Genomic DNA, 20,681 nt, shown 5'->3' with positions numbered 1-20,681 from the left:
CATGCGGAGATCATCTGTTCACCTACTCTGCGTCTCACAAAGACAGCAGTTGGAACCAAAAATCTCAAATTTGGACTCATTTCCACCGGTCTAATATCCATAGCTCGTGTTTCTTGGCCCAAGTTAGTCTCTTATTATTATTGGTGTCCTTTAGTAGTGGTTTCTTTTCTGAAATTTGACCATGAAGGCCTGATTCACGCAGTCTCCTCTGAACAGTTAATGTTGAGATGTGTCTGATACTTGAACTCTGTGAAGCATTTATTTGGGCTGCACTTTCTGAGGCAGGTAACTCTAATGAATTTATCCTCTGCAGCAGAGGTTTCTCTGGGTCTTCCTCTCCTGTGGTGGTCCTCATCCGAGCCAGTTTCATCATAGCGGTTGATGATTGTTGCGACTGCACTTGAAGAATTTTTATTTATTTAACCTTTATTTAACTAGGCAAGTCAGTTAAGAACAAATTCTTATTTACAATGACGGCCTATTTAACCTTTATTTAACTAGGCAAGTCAGTTAAGAACAAATTCTTATTTACAATGACGGCCTACCAAAAGGCAAAACGCCTCCTGCGGGGACGGAGGCTGGGATTAAAAATAAATGAATAAATAAAATATAAATATAGGACAAAACACGCATCACAACAAGAGAGACAACACAACACTACATAAAGAGAGACCTAAGACAATAACATAGCAAGGCAGCAACACATGACAACACAGCATGGTAGCAACACATGATAACAACATGGTAGCAGCACAGAACATGGTACAAACATACTCCCAAGTACTTGTATGAGGTGACTACCTCAAGCTCTAAAGCCTCAGAGGCAGTAATCACATCTGTGGGGAGAGGGGCATTCTTCCTACCAAACCACATGACCTTTGTTTTGGAGGTGTTCAGAACAAGGTTAAGGGTAGAGAAAGCTTGTTGGACACTAAGAAAGCTTTGTTGTAGAGCATTTAACACAAAATCCAGGGAGGGGCCAGCTGAGTATAAGACTGTATCATCTGCATATACATGGATGAGAGAGCTTCCTACTGCCTGAGCTATGTTGTTGATGTAAATTGGAAAGAGCGTGGGGCCTAGGATCAAGCCTTGGGGTACTCCCTTGGTGACAGGCAGTGGCTGAGACAGCAAATTTTCTGGCTTTATACACTGCACTATTTGAGAGACGTGGTTAGCAAACCAGGCCAAAGACCCCTCAGAGACACCAATATTCCTTAGCCGGCCCACAAGAATGGAATGGTCTACCGTATTTTTGGTTACTACATGATTCCATATGTGTTATTTCATAGTTTTAATGTCTTCACTATTATTCTACAATGTAGAAAATAGTAAAAATAAAGAAAAACCATTGAATGAGTATGTGTGTCCAAATTTTCGACTGGTACTGTATATTCATTATTTTACCACTTGAGATGGGAAGTTGAACATTTTTATGAAGTTGAACATGTGCTCTTTATGACAGAATGTTAAAATGAAGTGAATTTTTTTTTACCAAGTTACACTTCTCAAAAGGCACCGAATTGGTGGAACAACCCACATACTGACTTATTAGGAAGGCTTTCATGTGCCTTCATCTGACACGATGCGGAGGCTCCTTCTCGCAGGGTCCTCGGTGTCCTCGCTGCCGCCGTAATGGCGTGCAGGAGAGGCTGCTGCTGCGGTGTGGTGAACGAGGATAACGCGCGGTTTCTGATGCTGGCGGTGCTGATCGTGCTGTATCTGCTCTGCGGTGCTGCTGTGTTCTCTGCGTTGGAGCAGCCGAAGGAGCTACAGGCAAACGAGCAGTGGGCGCAGCGCTTCGAGAGATTCACCCAGAAGCACAACCTTAACCGGACCGACTTGGAGACATTTCTCCGGTTCTATGAGGAGGCGAACATCGCCGGTATCCGCGTGGATACACTGAGACCGCGCTGGGATTTTACCGGCGCCTTTTACTTTGTTGGGACCGTGGTGTCGACCATAGGTAAACTCAGAAACAAAGCCATAAGGTTAAGTAAAGAATGTATTGTATAAAAAAGAATGTATAAAAGTGTATTGCAAAGAAATTTACTTTTAATCAAAATGCACCATTTGAATAATTTAGAATAGGTGCCATGCACCAGATTACAAGAAAAAATGTGTTTATGTTGCATACCTTTCAAAAATGGTTGTTAATATAATTCAGGAAATGAATTGCACTTCAAAAGATAGGACACTGTGACATATTGACAAACTGATTAACCGAATAACCCATATATTTTTATCCCTATCAATGAGAGGGAGAAATGAATACTGAATTTATGCCGGAAAAATGTATAGGCAGGTCTGCGATTTAATAGATATAGCAGGATACAATCAAGGTAGATAAACATGTAGGCATTTTGCGTACTGGAAATACTCTTCTTTAGTCTACTGTAGATGACCATGCAGATAAAGGAGACAGAAACAAATTACATATTGGAGACATTAAATATACTTTTGTCCGTGTGACAAAGAGCGTTGAGGTTGTTCCTTCTCAAGAAGATGAAGTTGACCCAGTCTCAGAAATCATTGTTCCGTTAATTGGCAGCTCCTATTTCTCCCAATCATTGCTAGTTTTAAAGCAGAAGGAAAATGAACATCAAATTACTGATGACATGAGTGATGACATCAGTTTTGCCAGAAATTATATGGCTATTAATCATTCAGGTTATTTATTTTGATTGCAGATATTTATTTTCTGTCAACACCTATTATAAAAATGTATAATTTGGCACACAGAATCTAGAGGCCATGAGTAACTTGGTCAAATAGAATGGCACAGATAAGCCACTAGTGGGCACCTTTGAGCACTGCCCAAGCAACGCATTTGATTATTATTAATTTCTTTTAAGTACTTATTGGCCTATAGCAGTCTCACTTAAACCCTCATATCTGTTGCTCCGTTTGACATAGACTTGAAACTTTGTATGTAAGTAGGTATCTTTCCTCATGCTGGGCAAATTTACCTCAAGGACCCATAAGTTCCGTCAAGATAGATTTTCCTCCATCTTGGAAATTGTGGAAAACTTTTGAAAAACATCAAAATGAAAAAAAAGTAATATGCACTCCAAATTTGGTCTTTGAACACATCACTCATAAAGAATTTTAGAAAATTAGATTGATGCATTCAAAGATGGCCACACTATACCAGTAGATGCATATTAGCACATAGGCTAATATGCAAAAATATGCAAAAACAAGCCCTTAGTTTGAGAAAAACTCAGGGATTGGCCAAAAAGATGGCTAAATTATTGATAAATCAGGAAATCCAATTGTACGTGTCCATTTATATCCTTTGTAAATCCACTCCACAATGGCCAATCAACTTGACACTTTTAAGGGTCATCAAAGACATAACCATGATTGAACCATGTTGAGTTTGACATTGATATCTTAAAGATAAGGAAACTATTAACAATTAACTTTTTTGACTACGTAACACTAATGCTTAAAATATAACATAAAAATCTTCTCATGGGCTAAATGTCATATGCAATCCAAATTTGGTCTTTGGACTCATCAAAATAGCCCTTGAAGATGGCCACACAATTTTTATTTTTTATTTTTATTTAACTAGGCAAGTCAGTTAAGAACAAATTCTTATTTACAGAACCTAACCCGGACAACGCTGTGGCAATTGTGCGCCGCCATATGGGACTCCTAATCATGGCCGGTTGTGATAGAGCCTGGAATCGAACCAGGTTCTGTAGTGACGCCTCTAGCACTGAGATGCAGTGCCTTAGACCGCTGCGCCTCTCGGGAGCCCATCTCCTATACCAGTAGATGCATATTAGCACATACGATAATATGCTAAAAATACTTCAAAAATCTTTTCATGAACCATAGCACCATATGACAGCGATTTCCCGGCCTTCTTCACTCACGGTTTTTGAGCTCCGCCCAAGCAAGGCCTTTGATTTGGTTTGGTCAAAAAGAGTGGCACAGATTGGGGGTGCTTACTGCTTACTGCTTACTGTTATAAGCAGTCTCAGTTAAACCCTCATACCCATGATACATCTCTTAACTTAGTTTGAAAACAGCTAAGGGATTGGTTAAGAGATGACTGAGTTATTGATAAATCAGGAAATACGATTTTATGTGATTTTACATTTAAATCCTTTGTAACTCCACTCCACAATGGCCTATCAACTTTAGCTTTCAGGGTCATCAGACATTACCATGATGAACCATGTTAAGTTTGAAATGTACAGTATATCTTAAAAAATATTAACAATTCACTTTTTTACAATGTAACACTAATTAAAATAATCTTTAAAAATCTTCTCATGGACTAAAAGTCAGATCAAATCAAACTTTATTTGTCACATTGCGCCGAATACAACAAGTGTAGACGTTTAAGTGAAATGCTTACTTACAAGCTCTTAACCAACAGTGCAGTTCAAGAAATAGAGTTAAGAAATTATTTACAAAATAAAATGTAAAAAAATGTAATAATCAAAAAGTAACATAAAAAAATATACGAGGCTATATACAGGGGTGCGGGGGTACAGGTTAGTCAATGCAATTGTTTAAGTGACTATGCATAGATAATAAACGGCGAGTAGCAGCAGTGTAAAAACAAAGGGGTGTCAATGTAAATAGTCCGGGTGGACATTTGATTAATTGTTCAGCAGTCTTTTGGCTTGGGGTAGAACCTTTTGGTCCTAGACTTGGCGCTCCGGTACCACTTTCAATTTTGGATGGGGAGCGTTGATCGATTGAACATCTCTGGAGAGACCTGATACCTGAAAGAGCTTGAGGATCTGCAGAGAATAATGGGAGAAACTCCCCAAGTACAGGTGTGCCAAGCTTGTAGCGTCATACCTAAGACTCAAGACTGTAATCGCTGCCAAAGGTGCTTCAACAAAGTACTGAGTAAAGGTTCTGAATACTTATGTAAATGTGATATTTCAGTTTTTATTTTTAATACATTTGCAAAATATCTAAAAACCCGTTTTTGCTTTGTCATTCTGGGGTATTGTATGTAGATTGATGAGGGGAAAAAACGATTTAATACATTTTAGAATAAGGCTGTAACGTAACAAAATGTGGAAAAAGTCAAGGGGTCTGAATACTTTCCCGAATGCACTGTATGCTTATATATGCTAAAAATGCTTTAAATAACTTCTTCTCATTAAGTGTAAATCAGATTGACTCCAGATTTGGTATGTAGACTCAATAAATGAGCTTCTAATGAATTTGAGAAAGAGTATTCGACCAAGCTACACCACTAGATGGCACCATATCACAACAGGGCTATAAGAACTGAATCGATGGACATGGGGCATAACATTTGGTATGTAAACCTTATGTATATGTCATTAGAAGCTGTGTGAATATAAAGTCATGGCAATAATAAAGCTGATCTACCCCCTAATTAAAAAAATAACATTAAAATAAATCACGATATTTCACATTGTTGATCTGCATAATATAAATCTGACATTCATTTGCATGAGACAAAGTCCTCTTGATCAACAGTTAATGCTCTAGTATCTACAGTGCCAACAAATGGTCTGGTGCAGACAACTATTGATCAAGTAGACTTTGTCTCATGCAAATTAATGTCTGATTTATATTATGCAGACAAACAATGTGAAATATCGTGATTTATTTATAAAAAATAATGAATTAGGGGGTAAATCAGCTTTATTATTTCAGATAGATTGTGGCTTCTGTCAATGTAATTGTCTGCATCATTTCCAATGCTACATATCCCTCTCCTTTTTGTAAATATACATTCTTTTAAATAGATATATATTTTCTTTCTGAAATATTGGGATAAGTATATCTGTATAATCACCTATTGCTGCCCTGTTATTTGGTCTCAATGTAGTAAAACGTGGATATTTTATTCAGGAAAATGTGAAACCGGAAGTCCTGCCGCTTGCACAGTCAGCGTATTACAGCTGTGAGAATGGAATTTAAGTATTTTGGAATGCTAATGTAGAGTGTACCAACTGAGATTTAAATAATTTGTACATTTTCACCTTGTTGCCTCTGGACAAATTGGCTTAAGAAACTCTGGAGAATCCTATTTGTCAAAAAGAGTCAAAGAGTCAAAAACAAAACAGTTAAGAGAACAATTCTGAAACCACAAATCATATTCAAACCATATTTATATTATTTGGTACATGGACTTGCTCACATTGCTCAGACCAACCTACTCAGACCAACCTACAGCACTAGACTAAACTTCGCTAGTGTCATCCTTGTGGTATTGAGAGATAAACATGTTAATGCTTTCACTGATTACACATAAAGGAAGTTCCTACATGACAGAGTGCTTGCTTTATCTAATTGAGCTTGTATCCTTTCTGTCATCCTGTGAACCCTGTTTCTTTGCTGCTCGCAACCTACATATTCTTGTTTTTGTTCTTTTTTCTAGTAGGCTGTCAACCATTACAAATCAGATACAGTTGAGCACTTTGCCTCCCTCCTGGTGTCCATATATCCTTTACTGAGAGTGTGTAACACATATAAAGTATATAACCTACGGGCAGCGGACAATACAGCCAGAGGTTAGAAGTTGAGTACATGATGCTCATATAGAACATGATGATGCTCAAAGGCTGTTTGCGCAGTATGGGGTAACCCCCCAGGCTAGCCCCATATGCAGACAGACACCTCATGCATTCTTAATGATATGTTTCAAGGGAAACCAGTCTTTTTTGAACACCGAGGTTTAGTGAGAATGAGAAGGGTCTTCTCTCTATCCTCATGGTCAAGGCTGAAAGAAATATCATACTGTGGTGCGGGGTCTTGTCATACTCTATCTTAGTAATTAGATAAGTCAATAGCACCATTTTTCTAGCGCCCGCAAAAAAAACACATCTTTGGTTTCAGAGACCTGACAAAACAATGTAAAACTAAAATAATGAAGATGTTTTATGCGGTGAAATGTGTTGTTTTACAGGGTCAGCCATAGTGGTACGGCGGCCTGGAGCAAATTAGGGTTAAGTGCCTTGCTCAAGGGCACCTTGACAGATGTCTCACTCTGTCGGCTTGTGTATTCGAACCAGCGACCTTTTGGTTACTGGCCCAACTCTCAAACCGATAGGCTACCTTTTTCCCTCAATTGTATCTCAACTGTATTTCAATGACATGTTTTTTTGGTGTGGAGGGAGAATATTATGTTACTGGTTTGAAAATGTATTTGTCAGGGACCACAGGCTATTTGAAACGGTATTGGGTAAAGGTAGTAAAACTAAATGCATGCTCTTCAACCGATTGCTGCCCTCACCCGCCCGCCTGACTAGCATCACTACTCTGGACGGTTCTGACTTAGAATCTGTGGACAACTACAAATACCTAGATGTCTGACTAGACTGTAAACTCTCCTTCCAGACTCACATTAAGCATCTCCAATCCAAAATTAAATCTAGAATCAACTTCCTATTTCGCAAAAAAAGCCTCCTTCACTCACGCTGCCATACATACCCTTGTAAAAATGACTATCCTACCGATCCTTGACTTCTGCGATGTCATTTACAAAATAGCCTCCAACACTCTACTCAGCAAACTGGATGCAGTCAATCACAGCGCCATCCGTTTTGTTACCAAAGCCCCTTATACCACCCACCACTGCGACCTGTATGCTCTAGTCGGCTGGCCCTCGCTACATATTCGTCGCCAGACCCACTGGCTCCAGGTCATCTATAAGTATTTTCTAGGTAAAACTCCGCCTTATCTCAGCTCACTGGTCACCATAACAACACCCACCCGTAGCACGCGCTCCAGCAGGTATATGTCACTGGTCAACCCCAAAGCCAACACCTCCTTTGGCCGCCTTTCCTTCCAGTTCTCTGCTGCCAATGACTGGAATGAATTGCAAAATCGCTGAAGTTGGAGACTTATATCTCCCTCACTAACTTTAAGCATCAGCTATCTGAGCAGCTTACTGATCGCTGCAGCTGTACACAGCCCATCTGTAAATAGTCCATCCAACTACCCACCTCATCCCCATATTGTTTTTTAAAACTTTTTTGTAGTTGCTCTTTTGCACACCAGTATTTCTACTTGCACATCATCATCTGCACGTATATCACTCCAGTATTCATTTGCTAAATTGTAATTACTTCGCTACTATGACCTATTTAATGCCTTACCTCCTTACTCCATTTGCACATATTGTATATAGCTTTTTCTATTGTGTTATTGACTGTACTTGTGTTTATCTCACGTGTAACTCTGTGTTGTTGTTTATTGTCGCACTGCTTTGCTTTATCTTGGCCAGGTCGCAGTTGTAAATGAGAACTTGTTCACAACTGGCCTACCTGGTTAAATAAAGGTGATTTTTTTTAAAAAGGTTATAATATAGGGTATAGTCAACAGGATATACCTCCGTCAACGTCAATGAGAGAATGAAACGTTAGACACACTAACAGAAGCCAATAAAGGCAGTGCTTTATTGCTAGCATCTCCTTTCCCTCTTCTCCAGTAGTCTCAAGCCTGTTCTTCAGCCCTGACTCTCTTTCTTTTTAAAATAATGAGTTTTTAGGGATGTATCTTTCATCTCTGAGGAGCACATCTGTGAGAATGGTCATTTAAAAACCCAGTTGCTAAATTAGCATTGAACTCAATGGGACGGAGGAGTATAGCGATGGATGAGAGAGAGATATGCCAAGAAAAGGTATTATGAGACATCGCCACCTATGGCAACCTGGTTTACTTCCTTCTGCTTCGAAGTGAACGAGGGATGAGGGTGGGCACTTTAGGAACAGACAGGGAGGGTAAGGTAATTATGATGAATGAACCTTCACCATTTTAATTTCTCTCCTGAACATCTACCCTCTCTCTCCCTCTCTCTCTTCATCTCCCCTTCCCTCCAAACCTCTCTCTTCTCCTCCACCCCTCCCCCCCTCTCTGGTCAGGATTTGGCATGGCCACCCCGACCACGGTCAGTGGCAAAGTCTTCCTCATCTTCTATGGCCTGATTGGCTGCGCCTCCACCATCCTATTCTTCAACCTCTTCCTGGAGCGCATCATCACCGTGCTCGCCTTCGTGCTCAAGTCATGCCACGATCTGCAGCGCCGGCGCCAGGACGTCATGCCCCACGATGGCCTCAGGGGGGCGCCACCGCCAGGACCCAGAGATAGAGACAGGGACAGTCTGGCTGGATGGAAGCCTTCTGTGTACTACGTGATGCTGATTCTTTGTGTAGCTGCTGTGGTGATATCCTGCTGTGCCTCGGCCATGTATTCAGCGGTGGAGGGGTGGGGCTATCTGGACTCGCTGTACTTCTGTTTTGTGGCGTTCAGCACCATCGGGTTCGGGGACATGGTAAGCAGCCAGAGGGTTACGTACGACGGGAACCAGACAGCCTACAGACTGGGGAACTTCCTGTTTATATTGATGGGTGTCTGCTGTATCTACTCGCTGTTCAACGTCATATCCATTGTCATCAAGCAGGTGAGGATTTTTTGTTTTATTTACGTTTGTTTTATGAGCAGTTGTGGTTGCACGCATGCACAGACACACACATTGTGGGAGATGGCGTGCATTCACTCTCTGTCTTTACTCTGTCCTTTCCTATTGGCTATCCCTCTCTTGCTCTTCCTCCTCTCTTTCACACACACACACACACACACACACACACACACACACACACACACACACACACACACACACACACACACACACACACACACACACACACATTGTGGGAGATGGCGTGCATTCACTCTCTGTCTTTACTCTGTCCTTTCCTATTGGCTATCCCTCTCTTGCTCTTCCTCCTCTCTTACACACACACACACACACACACCACACACACACACACACACACACACACACACACACACACACACACACACACACACACACACACACACACACACACACCAGCCTCTTTCTCTAGGTATGTGGGGTTTTTACCAGAGCACTATCATTAACAATGTTACAGAATTTCAAAGTTTCATAAAAATAATACATTTTCCCAAAACTCAAGCAGACTCTCAACTGGCTGCTGAGAAAGCTGGACATCTTCTGCTACCGAGGTTGCTGCCACTGCTGCCCTGCCGGGATCGCGAAGAGATTGCACCCGCGCCGGAATGCCGTGATGCCCAGCGGCACTGGACACGGACACTCCCGGGCGCAGCGGACTGTCTCCATAGAAACGGACGCGTTGAACGAGAGTGAGACGGATGGAGGACGGCGGATGTCAGGGGAGATGATCTCCATGAGGGACTTCCTGGCAGCCAATAAGGTGAGAGCGTCACCGGGTAAAAAGAACATTAAAAGTTCACTCTGTTACTTTCATCTCTAGTCAAAAGTGTTGGCCTTGCACTTTATACATTGAGGGCATAGGTATTTGGCATGTTTTGACTGTATTTACAGTATCTAGTACCCGGAGTGGCCAGTAGGGCTAGGGACCAATTTAAATCAATGTTTCTGACTGCACCTGATTTCTGTTTCTTAGCGCTGTCATGCAACATGGAATGTGTGATATATTGTCTGTATTGTTGGAAATATATTTATGTATATCCTTTTGGTAAGCAAGCAGTTGGGAGATGCAAACCCTGCACTAATTTAACTGTACAAAGGGACAGTAAAGTTTGGTAACACTTAAAGGTACACTCAGTGAGATGAAGTTGCATGCACAATGACAATGACCTTGTAAACACAATGACCTTTAAATGTCAACCGGGCTACACCACAGATCTTCTGTGCTACGGATTGAACCGAGCCCTAAGAAGCGTTGAAGCGCAAGGCTAAACTTCTTTGCCACGTCGTAGCAGCATAAAGCGCACATCTGCACGTACTCTGTGCTCATCTCAATATCTGCGGTGCTGCTTGTTGCAACGTCATCTTGCTGAGTCTACCTTTAAAGCCTGCAGGCATGCTGTATATGTTGTTATGAACATGTAGGAGCCTTTATAATGTCTTATCTTTTGTCTAGTTATGAAAGTATCATGTGAACCTCTCCTCGCCTCTCCAGGGGAACCTGGACCTGATGCAGAAGCAGCTGTCGGAGGCAGCAACCAATGGGATCCCTCGGCCTTCCGTCTCCAACCAAAACAGACAGAATGGTTTCTCTGGGGGAGTAGGGGCGCTGGGCATCATGAACAACAGGCTGGTTGAGACCAGTGTGGATAGATGACTGAATATTACAGTCGTTATGCAGGCTTACTGCACATCATACAGAGAATGATCAAAACAGATACTGCATCTCTCAAAACCATGTGATTGGAGAGACAAAGTGAACACCAGGTGCTCACTGAAGGAGGGATTCCCAAAACCTGGTTTGGGTCGGGTCCAAAAGCTTTACATAGGTCACAGTTGGAAAAGGTTTTGGAATGGAACCATTGCTGTAGCCCACTGAACGTGGTCCATAGAGAGACTGTAGACTGTAGAGAAAACAACTACAATAAGAATATCAGAAAACATCATATGGAGTCTCAAAGAGCAGACCTCATCCGAGCTTTACATAGCGTGATAATGACTCATCGTTTATCAGCAATGCGTGGCACTCTTCGTTATGCATGGCAGCCATTTTGTCCCAGAATGTTCAGTGACCGTGACACATCAGCCATTGTGGTGGAGATGTTAAGGGGTTATGACGCCAAACGGTCTTGTCCATGATCATGTTTGCCTTTCCCTTATTGACATGTGTACAGTATTTGTTATTGACAGCTATGGTGTTGTTTTGTAGGAGACAGATCATGCTTTTATGCTTGAATAGGTGCTCAGAAATTGAAATCAGTTGTCAAATACATAAAGATCTTGATTGAGGAACTCCCCTTCACTCTGCTATAAAAAAATCATCACGATATCACACTATATTGCAAATACGGTTCCAAAAAATGTTATAAAACTACAAGGAAAACACTGTACTGATACATTTGATTGATTCTAAAAGTGCTAGCTGTCATTTATCTGTAACAGAATAGTACTTCTTCCTCTCTTTCGTTTTTAAATATGAATAAGAAAAATTGAAAGAAGACTGAAATCTATTACTTGAAATTGCACATACTAATTTCAAACTTACCCTGCGCCCCTTTCAATAGAGTTAAAAAGGAGACATTTGCAATGTTTCAGGAAGAACTGAAATCAATTAAAGTATGCAGGAATAAATACAAGTTACTTATAAATTCTGTTTATATCTCAGCTCTCCACTTCTCGTCTTTTGAAGGTAGAACTTAATGTACACGTGGCTCTGAATTGCTAATCGGACAGCTGTTGTGTTTGTAGCTGGATACCTGATGTATGTGTGCGTGCGGGTGGGTGGTCTGGAACATGGAGTCACCACACACCTGAATAATGGATGACGCAGGACATCAAAAGAACTTTTCTTTTTCCCCACGCTCTTTTTTTGTATTTTCCTCTCCCATTGATCTTCTTTCAATTTCTGTCGGGGAAGTTTGACACTTTAAATCAGGGGACTCCTGAGTCATGACATAACGCACTGTTGAGTGCAGGGTTTGGAGCGTTGTTTTACATAAAAAGCAACCTCAGAAAGCTTTTATAATATCGTCTTCCCATCTCGCTCCCTGTTACAGTCCCCGTGCGCTACTTGAAACGATGCAAGGAATCCCTAACAGTGTGTTGAAATAATGTGAACCGAGCAATGTGTTAGGATTTTATGAGAGTGAAAGGGATTGTATAAACAATGTGGAGATAGACATTTGAATTGACTGGCTATTTTCTTTGCGTGTTTTAACGTCATTTTACGTTATGATCATATTGCACGTCAGCAGTGTAGGTCTCTTTTCTGGAGGGGCTTGCATCCTTCTGACAATGCATTGTCATCTGCCACTGCTATAATTAAAGGTTTCTATTTTTATTATTATTTTATATTATGTAACAGGACATGGTTTCTTACGATTTGTCAGTTGGCACTTCACTGGAGGCAGAGAAAAACATTGAACAGGCTTATGTTGCCCCTGTCAAACAGTTCACTCTACTAATAGACAAAGCTTAATGCTTTAAAATGTATCATACCCAAATTAACACCAGGGATAAACTGTTTCTCTCAAGCCCTCAAACTTTTCAAAGATGTTTGTGTGGAAAAACGGTGTATTTTCTCAACAGGATAGACCCGAGTGAAAGCAGCAGGTACATACAGTACCAGTCAAAAGTTTTAGAACACCTACTCATTCAAGGGTTTTTCTTTATTTTTTTCTATTTTCTACATTGTAGAATAATAGTGAAGACATCAAAACTATGAAAGAACACATATGGAATCATGTAGTAACCAAAAAAGTGTTATATTTTATATTTGAGGTTCTTCAAAGTAGCCACTCTTTGCCTTGATGACAGCTTTGTACCCTCTTGGCATTCTTCAACCAGCTTCACCTGGAATGCATTTCAATTAACAGGTTTGCCTTGTTAAAAGTTAATTTGTGGAATTTCTTTCCTTCTTAATGTGTTTGAGCCAATCAGTTGTGTACAAGGTAGGGGTGGAACACATTAGATAGCCCTATTTGGTAAAAGACCCAAGTCCATATTATGGAAAGAACAGCTCAAATAAGCAAAGAGAAATGACAGTCCATTATTTTAAGACATGAAGGTCAGACAATCCTGAAAATTTCAAGAACTTTCTTGTTTTCTTGTGCAGTCACAAAACCCATCAAGCGCTATGATGAAACTGGCTCTCATGAGGACTGCCACAGGAAAGGAAGACCCAGAGTTACCTCTGCTGCAGAGGAAAAGTTCATTAGAGTTACCAGCCTCAGAAATTGCAGCCCAAATAAATGCTTCAAGTAACAGACGCATCTCAACATTAACTGTTCAGAGGAGACTGCGTGAATCAGGCCTTCATGGTCGAATTGCTGCAAAGAAACCACTACTTAAGGACACCAATAATAAGAAGAGACTTGCTTGGGTCAAGAAACACGAGCAATGGACATTAGACCGGTGGAAATCTGTCCTTTGGTCTGATGAGTCCAAATTTGAGATTTTTGGTTCCAACCGCTGTGTCTTTGTGAGACGCAGAGTAGGTAAACGGATGATCTCTGCGTGTGTATTTCCCACCGTGATGCATGGAAGTGGTGGTGTGATGGTGCTTTGCTGGTGACACTGTCGGTGATTTATTTAGAATTCAAAGCACACTTAACCAGCATGGCTACCACAGCATTCTGCAGCGATACGCCATCCCATCTAGTTTGCACAAAGTGGGACTATCATTAGTTTTTCAACAGGACAATGACCCAACACACCTCCAGGCTGTGTAATAGCTATTTGACCAAGAAGGAGAATGATGGAGTGTTCCATCAGATGACCTGGCCTCCACAAATCACTCAACCTCAACCCAATTGAGATGGTTTGGGATGAGTTGGACCGCAGAGTGAAGGAAAAGCAGCCAACAAGTGCTCAGCATATGTGGGAACTCCTTCAAGACTATTGGAAAAGCATTCCAGGTGAAGCTGGTCGAGAGAATGCCAAGAGTGTGCAAAGCTGTCAAGGCACAGGATGGCTACTTTGAAGAATGTTTTGATTTGTTTAACACTTTTCTTAGTTACTACATGATTCCATGTGCGTTATTTCATAGTTGTGATGTCTTCACTATTATTCTACAATGTAGAAAATAGTACAAATAAAGAAAAACTCTTGAATTAGTAAGTGTGTCCAAGCTTTTGACTGGTAGTGTAATACAACACACATTCAGGTGCTAAAAACAATGCTTTATGTTGCCATGGCAACCACCCAGAGTAGACAATCGAGAGCAATTATAGTACTGGAATCTTTGTGCAGGCACTAACTCCGCCATGTTTCGTTGAGCAAAGCCCATGGGGAAAATTTGTTTTTGGATAAACGCCAGAAATAAGGTCTGTGGTAAACACAGGCTTAGGAGATCTTATACATTTTGTTCTATGAGGTAATCTTCATCAGCTAACCTCACTTCCTGTGAATTTTGAAGGATTTATGTAATTAAATAAACAAGGCACACAAAGGCTTTATAATTCATCAAGGTCATGTTAACTGATATTATCTCATAGAACAAAATGTGTAAGATCTCATAAGCCTGTTAACCTTGGACTAGATTCAATCCGGTCAAGCTTTAACTGCGACCACAGACAGCATGGCTGATGTTTTGCGGTGTCGGAAACGGAAATGCATTGGAGCCATCAAATCGGTGAGCAGCTGTTCTTGCAATCCTTGTCAGGAAGCCACACCTGCACCACTAGCATTACAAGTTCAGAACAGGAAAGTGTAGGCTATATAGAAATAATTGCCCTCAAAAATCATTAAACAAAATCAGGTTCTCTCTCATCCTAATTGAGGTGGAGATTACATCTCACATTCCAGTGTTCAAACTTGTAAACAATGCTGCATGGGATTTCTGTTAATGCGACGCCGTGCAGCCAATGGCAATGTCTGCTTTAGGTATAATGGCAGGGGCCACTTGTGGATTTGACAGCGCCTAAAGCAGTTCCACCTCAGGCACCCATCAAAACAACCGCTATGCGGATGTTGGCTAAAGCGGTTCTGATTGAATAGAGCCTTTTTTTTCTGCATTTATTCCAAAATCCTATTCTTTCCTAATGCACTTTGCCCATAGGAATAGCTGAACGAACCGGAGGTAAATCATTTCTGTTTTTTAGGACTGCAAGCTGGTGAGGTCTATACAAACCAATGACTATAAGGGCAATCTCAGCTTAGATATCTTGGACAGTTTGTTTTCAATACCTTTTATTATCGTTAAAAGAGCCATGATTCAGTGAGTGCCACGCTGTGCCCATTGTGAACACACTGCATGTTAGGTAGCAATGTAGGATCCACACTTAGCACTGTAATCATTACATAGAATCATTGACACAAAAAACATGATTTAAAGTTAAACCTCAAATGAATAAAACCCAATAGAAGACTTGTGCAGCTCAAATTATACTGAACAAAAATATAAACACAACATGTCAAGTTTTGGTCCCGTGTTTCATGAGCTGAAATAAAAGATCCCAGAAATGTTCCATATGTACAAAAAGCTTATTTCTTGCACACATTTGTTTACATCCCTGTTAGTGAGCATTTCTTCTTTGCCAAGATAATCCATCCACCTGACAGGTGTGGCATTTCAAGAAGCTAATTAAACAGCATGATTATTACACAGGTGCATCTTGTGCTGGGGGAACAATAAAAGGCCACTAAAATGTGTAGTTTTGTCACACATGCAGACTGCAGAAATGTCCACCAGAGCTGTTGTCAGAGAATTGAAAGTTAATTTCTCTACCATAAACCGCCTCCAACTTAGTTTAGAGAATTTTGCAGTATGTCCAACCGGCCTCACAGTCCACGTGTAACCACGCCAGCCCAGCACCTCCACATGCGGGATCGTCTGAGATCAGCCACCCAGCCAGCTGATGAAACTGAGGAGTATTTCTGTCTGTAATAAAGCCCTTTTGTGGGGGAAACCTCATTCTGATTGGCTGGGCCTGGCTCCCCAGTAGGTGGGCCTATTTCCTCCCAGGCCCACCCACGGCTGCGCCCCTGCCCAGTTTTGTGAAATCCATGGATTTGGGCCTAAAGAATTGATTCAATTGACTGAATTCCGTATATGAACTGTAACTCAGTAAAATCACTGAAATTGTTCGTTTACATTTTTGTTCAGTATAAAATTAGGAGAAAAGCCAGCGAGAGTCTGATAGATCGGTACTTTACTTGGCTGTCCAGCTAATCACTTCCTGTCTTACAAACTTAAGACTTACATAATATAGCTCAAATGGGCTGTTATCCTTCAAAGACTATTCTCGCAATCCTTTGTAAAATATGAAAGGCTACTGAAAGATTTTTCAGACACTGAATACAATGCTTTGATGATCAAAAATCTCTGGATAGTTAACAGTTGCATAAATTAAAACCAATAAGAGCCGCTCCGGCTCACCAGTCATCTGCAGCCACACCACTAATGGTTATAGAGCCACTGGAGGCATCTGGGCCCATATTCACCGAGTATCTCAGGGTAGGAGTGCTGATCTAGCCTGTGTGCCGGTCTGTTCCTGCTCTCTTGCCTACTCCTTACCGAATTATCACGCAGAACATGTTTGGCTTGACAATAACAATGGAGTAGGCAAAAGCACAAACAGATCTGGGACCAGGCTAATGCCGATCTAGGATCAGGTCCCCTTCTATCCATATCATCTTATTCATTATGATCTAAAAGAAAAAACTGATCCTATGTCTGCACTCCTACTCTGAACCTCTGTGAATATGGGCCCGGGAGTGGAAGAAACAAAAAGAGACTTTTCCCTTTTAGGATTTGAGGCAACTAAACCACAATTAAAGAACAAGACCTCCCCAACATTTATAAGGGATCAAAAACGAAATAAACTATTCCATTGAAACACCCAGAGGGAACACATGGCAGAAGTATGTTGTGAAGCATAAAGGGAGTCAGACAGACCGGTCGTTTTAAAACTCAAGTCAGATCTCAGTGTCGCCACAGTATCTTCAAAATCCTCTGCACATGTATCTTTAATGTCACTATACTAATAAGAGAGAAAAATAAACGGATTGAGATCAAATAAAAGAAGCAGGTTTTGGATACAGTAATATAGACTGACAGCAAAAGGAAGAAGACTTCAATCCTGAGATTAGTCTCATGTCCAGTGGTAAACTATCGTGGCAAGAAGGACCACACTTTTCTAACCGCTCTCCATTTTTACCTCATATTACTTTCCCAAACAAAATCTTAGCTTTAACAAATATTTACTGTGGAGTTAAAGACTATCTGTAATTAAATAAATACAGTTTCAACAAACATTGGCCTGGGTTGAGTTTACAACAAGCACACTTGGCAGAGCGAGAGTCAGTAGCAGAGGAGTGCATAGGCCATAAGTGTTTGTGCTGGTTCAAGTAGAACCACTACTGCTAGAAGCTGCTCCTAAACACAGATCTAGGATCAGCTTTACACTAACCCAACACCGCCTACCACCAGTCAAACCTTAAAGGCTAGAAACTGTCTTCAGATCAGTGCTTAGGACTGAACGTCTGACCTCAGATGAGGGAGGGGAGGGTTCCCATTAGCTCATCGGGTGGTTAGTGTTACCCATGGCAGCTCCATGTAAAAGTTAGCCCTGGCTTAACCACAGATCTAGGAACCGGCAACCCCAAACTTAACCATTAGGAAGATTAACAGGATCAGACCCTGGACCAGCAGTTACATACAATTTCTACCAAGGCCCTCCAGTGTGGCGGCAGACCAGGATGTCCTTATTTTGGCGTCCTTCGTTTGGAAGAGTTGCAGGACGTCCTTATTTGGACGTCCAGTGTTGGCCCAGAGGTCCTTATTTGGATGCTCTGTTTTGAAAGAGCTGCAGGTCGAGGCGGACCCACACCTCTCCAGTGGGGACCTCGTGGAGGAGCAGACGGCGCGTCGCAGGACCCTTGTTCTCCAACTCCTTCTTTATGGTCGCCACGGGAACCTCCGTACGACCCAGGAAGTCTGGGAAACGGCAGAGAGGAGAGACTAGTTAGCAGTCCCGACACATTATACATAGAGGTTGCGTTCCAGGCCGACTACATTGCAGACGCTGCGATACATAAACTGTACTACACCAACTGCACAGTCGGGCATCCGATTGCTCTATCATTTGACGTGGTGAGCTGATATGTTCAACAACTATTTGAGACCTGGCACGCGTCTGAATTCAGTCTGCCTGGCCAGCGCGGCCAGAACGTCTGGATTTGTGTGTGCGTGCTGACCGTCAGGGGAGAACTGGTCCCTCTCGAAGATGGTGATGCAAAGGACGTCCTGGTACAAATCTCTGATGTTGAACTGACAGTTGAAGTTCCACTTGGGGTTGACCGTGTCACTGAGGGTCCTAGAGGTGTAGATCTGAGCCCCCATGGTTACCTCGCAGTAAGGGTTACTCTTACCTGGGGGAGGAAGAGGAGGAGGGATGACAAGGAGAGAGGAAGAGGAGGGAAAGGTTTTAATACATACCAGTGCTCAAGACAAGAATACAGTCTGTACATGTGTTATGTTTACGTTTATAAACTGGGTGGTTCGAGCCCTGAATGCTGATTGGCTGACAGCCGTGGTATATCAGACCGTATACCATGGGTATGACAAAACATTTATTTTTACTGCTCTAATTACACTAGTAACCAGTTTATAATAGCAATAAGGCACCTCGGGGGTTTGGGGTATATGGCCATATACCACAGCTCCTCGGGCCTTATTGCTTAAGTGAAGATTTCTCATTGTAATAAGTGGTACTAGTACATGCCTGCTGTGTAGGTAAACTACAGTGGCAAGAAAAAGTATATGTGAACCCTTTGGAATTACATGGATTTCTGCAAAAATTGGTCATCAAATTAAGTCACAACATTAGACAAACACAGTCTGCTTAAACTAATAACACACAAATGATTGTATTTTTCTTGTTGATATTGAATACATCATCTAAACATTCAGAGTGTAGGTTGGAAAAAGTATGTGAACCCCTAGGCTAATGACTTCTCCAAAATCAAATTGGAGTCAGGAGTCAGCTAACCAGAAGTCCAATCAATGAGACGAGAATGGAGATGTTGGTTAGAGCTGCCCTGCCCTATAAAAAACAAACAAAATTTGAGTTTGCTATTCACAAGAAGCATTGCCTGATGTGAACCATGCCTCGAACAAAAGAGATCTCAGAAGACCTAAGATTAAGAATTGTTGACTTGCATAAAGCTGGAAAGGGTTACAAAAGTCTCGATGTTCATCAGTCCACGGTAAGACAAATTGTCTATAAATGGAGACATTTCAGCACTGTTGCTACTCTCCCTAGGAGTGGCTGTCCGGCAAAGATGACTGCAAGCGCAGAATGCTCAATGAGGTTAAGAATCCTAGAGTGTCCACTAAAGACTTACAGAAACCTCTGGAACATACTAACATCTCTGTTCACGAGTGTGCGATATGTAAAACACTAAACAAGATTGGTGATTATGGGAAGACACCATGAAAGAAGCCACTGCTGTCCAAAAAAACCATTGCTGCACATTTGAAGTTCACAAAAGAGCACCTGGATGTTCCACAGCGCTACTGGCAAAATATTCTGTGGACAGGTGAAACTAGTTGAGTTGTTTGGAAGGAACACACAACACTATGTGTGGAGAAAAAAAGGCACAGTACACCAACATCAAAACCTCATCGCAACTGTAAAGTATGGTGGAGGGAGCATCATGGTTTGGGGCTGCTTTGCTGCCTCAGGGCCTGGACAGCTTGCTATCATCGACGGAAAATTGAATTCCCAAGTTTATCAAGGCATTTTGCAGGAGAATGTAAGGCTATCTGCTCGCCAATTGAAGCTCAACAGAAGTTGGGTGATGTAACAGGACAACGACCCAAAACACAGAAGTAAATCAACAACAGAATGGCTTCAATAGAAGAAAATACGGGTTCACTAAGGGTTCTCATTTTTTCCACCCTGCACTGTGAATGTTTACACTGTGTCTTCAATAAAGACATGAAAACATATAATTGTTTGTGTGTTATTAGTTTAAGACTGTTTGTCTGTTGTTGTGACCTAGAAGAAGATCCGAGCAAACTTGACGACCAATTAATGCAGAAATCCAGGTATTTCCAAAGGGTTCACATACTTTTTCTTGCCACTGTATGTATGATGTTTAGAAAACTCACTGTTGGATTTGCAGGACTTGAGTTCAGTGGCCTCCAGGATGGTGACTAACAGCCGGCCGATTCCACTGGCCTTCAGGGAACGAGCTGCGCACACACACGAGAATAGTCACACCACTA

At 41.5% G+C, this 20,681-nt stretch overlaps 2 protein-coding genes across 2 annotated transcripts in view; one reads left to right on the top strand and one right to left on the bottom strand.

Moving 5' to 3' along the window:
- Nucleotides 1-1,635: 1,635 nt before the first annotated feature.
- kcnk13a (potassium channel, subfamily K, member 13a) lies at nucleotides 1,636-11,105 on the top strand. Its single transcript, XM_039009044.1, has 4 exons — nucleotides 1,636-1,966; nucleotides 8,877-9,415; nucleotides 9,957-10,211; nucleotides 10,944-11,105. The coding sequence occupies exons 1-4, from the start codon at nucleotides 1,636-1,638 to the stop codon at nucleotides 11,103-11,105; spliced, it is 1,287 nt and encodes a 428-aa protein (XP_038864972.1).
- A 5,477-nt stretch (nucleotides 11,106-16,582) lies between these two features.
- The window catches only part of LOC120060521 (intersectin-2-like), a 37,775-nt gene continuing 33,676 nt past the window's right edge, over nucleotides 16,583-20,681 (bottom strand). The window contains exons 37-39 of the mRNA XM_039009902.1: nucleotides 20,565-20,648; nucleotides 18,647-18,820; nucleotides 16,583-18,386 (exon numbers count right to left, since the gene is read on the bottom strand). Of these exons, the coding sequence (XP_038865830.1) occupies nucleotides 18,229-18,386; nucleotides 18,647-18,820; nucleotides 20,565-20,648 (416 nt within the window). The 3' untranslated portion in view covers nucleotides 16,583-18,228. The remainder of the gene's footprint in view (nucleotides 18,387-18,646; nucleotides 18,821-20,564; nucleotides 20,649-20,681) is intronic.

Source organism: Salvelinus namaycush, chromosome 15, assembly GCF_016432855.1.
Source record: "Salvelinus namaycush isolate Seneca chromosome 15, SaNama_1.0, whole genome shotgun sequence".
In the NCBI taxonomy this organism is placed as follows: Eukaryota; Metazoa; Chordata; class Actinopteri; order Salmoniformes; family Salmonidae; genus Salvelinus; species Salvelinus namaycush.
Note: the sequence above shows the minus strand (reverse complement) of the source record. Positions and strands in the feature narration are given on the sequence as shown.

Bases quoted from the DNA above. Each gene is read 5' to 3' on its own strand.
- kcnk13a (XM_039009044.1), top strand. From the start codon at position 1,636: ATGGCGTGCAGGAGAGGCTGCTGCTGCGGTGTGGTGAACGAGGATAAC. The intron at 1,967-8,876 runs GTAAACTCAGAA...CTCTCTGGTCAG, and splicing joins GACCGTGGTGTCGACCATAG to GATTTGGCATGGCCACCCCG. The intron at 10,212-10,943 runs GTGAGAGCGTCA...TCGCCTCTCCAG, and splicing joins ACTTCCTGGCAGCCAATAAG to GGGAACCTGGACCTGATGCA.